Here is an 8410-nt window from a genome sequence, read left to right on the forward strand (position 1 = left end):
TTAATCCAGTAATAAATCTATCTCTCTAAATCAGTAATCAATATATATATATATATATATATCAGGGATTCGGACCGAAACAAAATTAGGGTTCGGTTTCGGTTACGGTTTAATAAAATATTGAATAACTGTTCCGGTTCCAGTTTCGGTTTTTTGATAAATAAAAAAACCGAAACCGTTTAAATTATGATTTTTTCGGTTACGGTTCCGGTTTTAAAAAATTTTTACTTTTTGTTTTTCTAATTAAATTAATTTCTAAATTATATTACTTTAAAAAATTATTATTAATTTTTATGACATAAATAAACAACACTTCATATTATACATAAAAATATATTTAGATATAGGTATATATAATATAGATACATATATAAATATATTTTCATATGTCATAAAAATTAATAATAATTTTTTAGAGTAATATAATTTATATATACTTTATATATATACCTATATATATATATATATATATATATATATATATATATATACCTATATATACTTTATATATATACCTATATATATATATATATATATATATACCTATATATATATATATATATATATACCTATATATATATATATATATATATATATATATATATAAAACAGAAAATATAATATCTTCACAGCTATCATTATTGCGATAATACATATACGTTTCAGAACATTTAAAAAATAATTATAATTAAGCAATTATTGTAAATGACCCAACTGGCTTAATTGATCTTTCTTAATTCGATATCATATATAAATATACAGACTACGTTTCGACCTTTGGTTCAGGTCTTTATCAAGTCTAAAATTAAAGGATAATACTATATAGAAGGAATCATTTTATAAAAGCATAACGCAAACCAAGTTGAAAACAACAATTATTATAAAGTAAATGATTAAAACATACCTTACTTAAAATTTTTTTCTTTTTTCAACATGTTACAATTCTCTCATCTGTACTAAACGTTTCGTATAGATGGTAAAAAACGAACTAAGTTAGACTTCCTTTATTATTCTATCATAAATAGGGTTTAAATTCTCTGTGTCTTTATGTAGGTTAATCGTGTTGTTAAATTTTTTTATATAAAACATTTCAGCTATCTCTCTTTTCCTAGTATGTGTTTCACGATGTAAAATATTAAATGTTGTCCATTTAAAGTCATGTAAATATTCATTTCTATGTTTGCTTTAGCAATTATTAGACAAGATTCCCTTAACAATATGTAAGTTCTTATTATGGAAATGTTCATCAGATAACAAAATAGCGTGATCGACTAATTGTAAGTTGTTAATGATGTAACCAAAGCGTTATAAGCAAACATAGAAATGAATATTTACATGACTTTAAATGGACAACCTTTAATATTTTACATCGTGAAACACATACTAGGAAAAGAGAAAAGAGATAGCTGAAATGTTTTATATAAAAAAATTTAACAACACGATTAACCTACATCCTACATAAAGACACAGAGAATTTAAACCCTATTTATGATAGAATAATAAAGGATGTCTAACTTAGTTCGTTTTTTACCATCTATACGAAACGTTTAGTACAGAGAGAATTGTAACATGTTGAAAAAAGAAAAAAAATTTAAGTAAGGTATGTTTTAATCATTTACTTTATAATAATTGTTGTTTTCAACTTGGTTTGCGCTATGCTTTTATAAAATGATTCCTTCTATATAGTATTATCCTTTAATTTTAGACTTGATAAGGACCTGAACCGAAGGTCGAAACGTAGTCTGTATATTTATATATGATATCGAATTAATAAAGATCAATTAAGCCAGTTGGGTTGTTTACAATAATTGCTTAATTTTATTCTTCACTGGCGACACAAAAATACTCTTATAATTATAATTGTATAATATTGCACTTCGAGGAGACAGTTATCATGACACTTCCGTCATTTGCGCAAAAACAGAAAAAAAACCGAAAAGAACCGTAAACCGAAAATAATTTAACGGTCCGGTTATGGTTCCGGTGTTATAAATTTATCAGAATTTCAATACGGTTTACGGTTTCTGTTCTACTAAAAAAACGGTTATGGAACGGTTATCGGTTTTGGTCCGGGTCCCTGATATATATATATATATATTAATTATTGATTTATTACAGGATACATTAATTTATTCACGGAATTATTTTGCATTTTTATGTATATGATAGTTGTAAAATAATTGATCTTTTCAATATTTAAAAATTCTTAAAGTTAATCGCCTTTAAAAATATATTTTTTTAAATAATTTTTATATATTCTAATATATTATTTAAAAAAATCGTATTGATAGACTTGAACTTGAGTCTTCAGGGTGACAGACCGAACACCTTGCATTGAGCTATTTATAATATGTTACTCGTATGTTCTTTACATCACGATTTACGAGTATATGGAGCAAGTATTCTTATATAGTAACATCAATATAATCAAAAAGTAATTAAGTAATACATATTTGTTAGCCTATAAATCTACAATTGCCACTACATGTTAGACAAGAATTAAAATACTCGTTCTCTCCTTGTCTCTCTATCGCGCTGACGATACATAAAATATCGATAGAAAGGTAGAAATAAAAAAGCAATAAATTGCCAAGTCTAATAAGCGCCCGTGTCTTACATGTTGTATATTAGTTCACTCTGCGAATTATTATTTTATCATTATTATTTATCATTGTACAATTTGGAGACATATATATAAATTTTTGATACTATTTGTTATATATACGCACATATGTGCATAAGCATATATAAAATTTACAAAAAGTGGGTGCTTATTAGCCTTGCTACATTCCTGCCTTCTGCTACGGAAGGCCAGAAAGCATTTTCAGGCCGTATCTCGCGTGTAGCATGTCACGTGATTAGCACGGTAGAGGAACAAGGATAACATGATTATCGATCCTTGTCTCTCTACCGTGCGTCCGCGTGAGCAATGCAATAGTGTGTACGTGTACGGATATACACCACTACATAGAACCTGAAATTGGTTTTTCAACGTTGGTAACACTGAAACCGGAGTTTCGCGTTGTCACCGCGCGAGGTCTCTAACATCAATTCGGAGTTTGCCTGGGTCGCCTGCCGACCCTTAACGACGCGACTTTTGACTTCGAAAATGACTTACTTCTTGGGAATGTAGTTAGTAGTTACTGCATTAGCCACTACTACGATATGGCGCTGAAATCAGTGAGAAATGCCGGTCTCGCCTTCATCCAGACCTTTGGCTATCTGTCTATTAATCTGTGGTTTAGAACAGTCGGAGGAAGGGAAAACCCAGTGAGAGAAAGACTAACTAACGGCGGAGCGCGAGGGAAAAAAACACCGTCAGAGGGCGAGAAAGGTGGCGAAGGAAGAGAGAAGAAGGAGGGAAAGACCACCGAACCGAAGCCGAAGTGCCGTGTCCCGGGAGTCACCGGGTGTTCGCGCTGTTTCGCGAATCGAGTGAGTACTTGAAGAAGAGAAGAGGTTCCGCGCGCAGGAGGCTCTCTTCCGCGGAAGGCTCGACGCCGTCAACGATATCCTGCTGAGGTATTATGCGTCGACTTAGCATGAAGAACAAGCGCAGAAAATCCGAAACCAGTCCGAGCGGCAGCGAGTCCGAGGAAAATGGCGGCGCGCGCGCATCCACCGACGACGGCGAGACGCAGACCGGCAGGAACAACAACTCCGCCACGCGTAAAGGCGCCTCGAAGAGACGCTCGCTGCGCGGCGCGGCGGTGCAGAAGGCGTCCAACACGGACGACAGCATCGAGACGGACGAGTCCGTGGTAGAGCCGGAGAAGGAGCGGGAAAACGGCGAGAAGTCCGGTTCTGGTCCGAGGCCCAATAAGCGCAGACGAAGAGAGGATCAGAAAGCGTCTACGTCGGTGGACAAGTCCGACAACGACAACGAATACGAGGTACGCTGACTTATATGTATGTGTCTCTCTCTTCGAGCTCTGACGTCATCGAGCGACGCCGGTTAGCTGTGAATAAACAATGACCGATTTTACCGATAAAATGTTCAATAATTCCGTTTTTTTTTTTTTTTCGTTATGTAAATGTACTATTTCGTGTGTTTGTTACGTAAACGATCTGGTTAGGTGTCGTTTAATGTTTACGAATTCTGTTTACTTTGAAAAATCACTGTACACACCGTATGTGTGTGTGTGTGTGTGTGTATCTGTATTAATCAATCGAATCATTCTTATGAATCTTGAATGGAGAAGTATATTATATGATAATTTACGTAAAATTTAATTCTATAAATAGAATAAGATTATGAACGAAAGTAAAACATGTATGATTGTGAACATGATTGCGCATGCAACTTTCATTCATGTATTCTTATTTATATAAAATATAAGTAGGAGCTAAAGGAAGTATTAAAAATAGAAAATTTGATTGTATGTAAAAAACAACTATTTAATATGAAATGATGCAGACTTTTATATCATTTAGTTTCCTATAAACTTTTCTCTTATATTTTGATCCAAGAATTTGGGACACTTTATATTCAATGTAATTGTGACTAATCAACAATAAATAAATAACTAATTAATCATCAATAACATTGCACAAATAACTTTATTAAAAAAGTCTCAAAAATATAAAGTATGAATATTTTTTTCTTTTAGGTAGAAAAACTTATCAATGTTCGTACCAGTAAAGGCAATCGACAGTTTTTGGTGCGATGGAGGGGTTATGGAGAATCCGCTGATTCTTGGGAAAACGAAAAGGACCTGAATTGTCCTCAATTGATAGAAAAGTTTTTAACTAAGGAACAAGAGACGAAAGTGTCGAAAACTGGATCATCGAAAACAGACAAATCGAAAAAATCTAAAGCTTCTTCTAAAAAACAAATTGAAAATGGTATATCACTCTTGTAATAATAATAATAATAATAATAATCGTTTCATCTTAAAATATTCATTGTGAAAATAATCTTATTTAAATCGGTTTCTAGACGAACAAAATAATAAAGATGATAAAGAAAGTTTAAAAGAATTTGAAGTGGAGCGAATAATCGAGGTACGTTTCAAGAAGAATGGCACAAAAGAGTTTTTAATCAGATGGAAAGGGTTCAGTCCGACCGACGACACTTGGGAGCCAGAAAAGAACCTGAATTGTCCGGAACTCATCGCCAAGTTTATGCAGAAGGTGGAAAAAGCAAAGGTCGCCGATGTGCGCGAACTCAAAGCGAATAGGGTACATACCAAACAGTACACATTATCGACATGTGACCACGGGAGGAGATTGTCCAAACGTAATAAAAATAAGCAAAGGTACTTTTAGTCTGCTCATTATATGTAACCAACTAACCACTTTAAAATTAATTGTCATGGCTACAATCAATTACATTTTTTTTTTTTTTTTTTTTTTTTTCCAATTGCATTCTATTAGATATAAAGATCCATACTCTTTTTTTGCAGAGCAACTTATCACGAGTGCGATGACTAAAGAATGTCGTCCCGTGGTCTCAATACCTGTATTTTGTTCTAAGAATTTACTTTATACTTATAGTTCGTAGTTTTACAAGAGAGAGAGAATTAAGAGCGTTTTGACAGAAAGGAACCAAAAGAATATATCAAATCACAAGTAATTTGCTATATATAGTGTATTAGAGATTGTCACTGCATGTGATGTATACACATCCTCTCTACGAGGAAATGAAGAGTTGTATGTCAGAATTGTAAGACAGAGGTGTTGTATGATTAGTATACGCAACTGCTATGTACAATTTCTTTTACAGAAATGCTTATTATTATGTATGTATTTTACATAGACAACTAAGAAACAAAATTTTTATATTTTGGATTGTTTGCAAAAAGCAGATAAATTTTCTTCCCATTATATACAAAAGATACAGTTATGCTTAAATAATAGTATGTATAATGTATGGTCATATTTCACAATGATTGCAATTGTGTCTTTGAGAGAAACTTGTCAAAAAATTAAATTGTTTAAAAAGTGTGTATTAAAATGAGCGTATTCTTTTTTTTTTTTTTTTACAAGAATTTTAAGAAGGCACTATTGTATTGTGAACAATTTCTATTATAAAGCACGCGATAAAAATTAAGTCTATAATCTTAATGAGTTTATCATATTATATGCGAATAGACGTGTATATTTGCAGATCTGATATATAAAATGAATAGTCAATTGTTTAAAAAAAAACTTTTCCTCCCATACTTAAACTTATTTTAAATTTTGATGATACAAAATTGTAAAATTTCTCCAAGATATATTTTTAAAAGATTTTTGAAATTATATTGGGAAAAAGAAGGGGAAATTAATAGATATAAAGAAATTAAAGAAAAAATGCTAGTGGTTAAAAAGATAGTTTATTCATTTCATACACGCTCGCTCCTTTTCACTTCCTTTACTTGTAAACCTAAAAACATTTTAATTATATTATGACAACTGCAATTAAATTTCTTGAGAAAAACTTCAATTTTTATTTACAAAAATTAAATTTTTTTATAGTAAACAAATATTAAGCGCATAACGAAGGAAACATTAGAAAATACTATTATATCTTGAACAATTTAGGGCCACTTCAACCAACTCTGATTAACTTTAATTGACGATTAAACTATATCTTTATCTCTTTTTAAGAACGTATCTAAAAAGAGAAAGATATAGTTTAATCGATTAAAGTTAATCAGAGTTGGTCAAAGTGGCTCCCAAACTTCAAAATATAATCGACAATCTGATCGAAGTTATTATACCTGGTGGCAAGGATTGCTTTAGCTTCTCAGCCTTCTCCTTATCGGTGATAACAAGAGTGTACAAAAATCGAGAGCAGCGAACTTTGAATTTGACATTATCAGCATTCTTCTTAATTTTTACAGCTGAAAAAGAGAAACGACAAATCAATTACACCATTGAGAATGAGAAAAAAGATATGTACGTGTGTGTGTGTGTGTGTATATAAATTCTCTCTCTTGTAAGATACATGATTAACGAAGATATAGATTCATAAAGATATACTTACATTTTGCATCTTTCCTCCTGGCTTTCAAAAGAAAGTCCTTAATCTCTTTGATTTCTCTTGGCTAAAGATAAAAAGAAAAATTATTCAATTTTTTCATTCAGCTATTTGACTAAAACTCATATTAGACTATGCATTGAAGATTAAGATTAAAAATTAAAATTTAACTAATCGTAATAAAGAAATTTTAGTTAATTTTTTTGTTCTGATTAGAGTCAAATTCCAATGCGTGGTACGATACGAGTTTCACGAGGAAAAAGAACTCGTTTCGAGGTTATCTTGTTTGCAAAAGAATATAAATATTTCAATCAACATAATGATATAAAGTACAAATGTTTCTATGTGTCCAAAAATGAGAATCCGTGCAAAACGTAGCTTATGTAACGTCCCGTCATTTTCGCGAAACCATATTTTTGCGCGCTACTGTTTTTCCTGCGCCAATACTTAAAATTTAAGGATAATTAATGATTTTCCTCTTTACATATAATTGTTTAGACTAAAATCAAGCATTTATATTATTAAGGGTCGGCAGGCGACCCAGGCAAACTCCGAATTGATGTTGGAGACCTCACGCGGTGACAACGCGAAACTCCGATTTCAGTGTTGCCAACGCTGAGAAACTAACTCTCAGGTTTTATGTAGTAGTGTATGTCTGTACACGTACACACACCATTGCATTGCTCACGCGGACGCACGGTAGAGAGACAAGGATCGATAATCTCGTTATCCTTGTTCCTCTACCGTGCTGATCACGTGCTCATGCTACACGCGAAATACGGCCTGAAAATGCTTTCTGGCCTTCCGTAGCAGAAGGCAGTAACGTAGCAAGGCTAATAAGCACCCACGTTTTGTAAATTTTATATACGCTTATGCACATATGTGCGTATATTATATATAAATATATATAAAGATATATATATATCACTAAAAATTATATGTATGTTTTATAATTGTCTAATGATAAATAATAACAGTAGCATAATTGAGAGTGAATTAGTATACAATATATGTTAGACACGGGTACTTTAGACTTGACAATTTATTGCTTATACTTTTTTATCGATACTTTATGTATAGTCAGCGCGATAGAGAGACAAGAATAAGAGAACGAATATAAATTATCATTAGCTTGTAGCAATCATAGATTGACGAATATGTTGATTATTCTTCATTTCTTTTCGATTATTGATGTTATTGTATAATTTGCTCCATAAATACTAATAATGTGAAAAAACTTATGTCGAGTAATGTATGATGGCTCAATGCAAGGATGTTCAGTGTATCACCCAGTAAACTAGAGTTCAAATCAATATCAATTTTTTTATAATATATTGCAATATAGAAAAATTATAAAAAAAATATATTTCGCCGATTAATTTAAACATTTTTTGAAAATATTTTAATTATTTTACTACACACACTATATAAATGCAAAATAATTCA

At 31.5% G+C, this 8410-nt stretch overlaps 2 protein-coding genes across 2 annotated transcripts; one reads left to right on the forward strand and one right to left on the reverse strand.

Moving 5' to 3' along the window:
* Positions 1–3245: 3245 nt before the first annotated feature.
* On the forward strand, positions 3246–5835 carry LOC145948063 (uncharacterized). The gene is made up of 4 exons (XM_083057824.1): positions 3246–3893; positions 4611–4845; positions 4940–5258; positions 5406–5835. The coding sequence occupies exons 1-4, from the start codon at positions 3528–3530 to the stop codon at positions 5431–5433; spliced, it is 948 nt and encodes a 315-aa protein (XP_082913950.1). The 5' UTR covers positions 3246–3527; the 3' UTR covers positions 5434–5835.
* A 463-nt stretch (positions 5836–6298) lies between these two features.
* LOC145948064 (large ribosomal subunit protein eL38-like) lies at positions 6299–7031 on the reverse strand (the record flags this gene model as incomplete). Its single annotated transcript, XM_083057825.1, has 3 exons — positions 6299–6367; positions 6705–6827; positions 6971–7031. Coding segments are annotated over 3 exons (225 nt in total), but the record flags the coding sequence as incomplete, so codon positions are not given.
* Positions 7032–8410: the final 1379 nt, after the last annotated feature.

Source organism: Prenolepis imparis, unplaced genomic scaffold, assembly GCF_030444845.1.
Source record: "Prenolepis imparis isolate NDT839.2.m4 unplaced genomic scaffold, iyPreImpa1.0 SCAF_222, whole genome shotgun sequence".
In the NCBI taxonomy this organism is placed as follows: Eukaryota; Metazoa; Arthropoda; class Insecta; order Hymenoptera; family Formicidae; genus Prenolepis; species Prenolepis imparis.

Bases quoted from the DNA above. Each gene is read 5' to 3' on its own strand.
- LOC145948063 (XM_083057824.1), top strand. From the start codon at position 3,528: ATGCGTCGACTTAGCATGAAGAACAAGCGCAGAAAATCCGAAACCAGT. The intron at 4,846-4,939 runs GTATATCACTCT...ATCGGTTTCTAG, and splicing joins TAAAAAACAAATTGAAAATG to ACGAACAAAATAATAAAGAT. The intron at 5,259-5,405 runs GTACTTTTAGTC...CTTTTTTTGCAG, and splicing joins CGTAATAAAAATAAGCAAAG to AGCAACTTATCACGAGTGCG.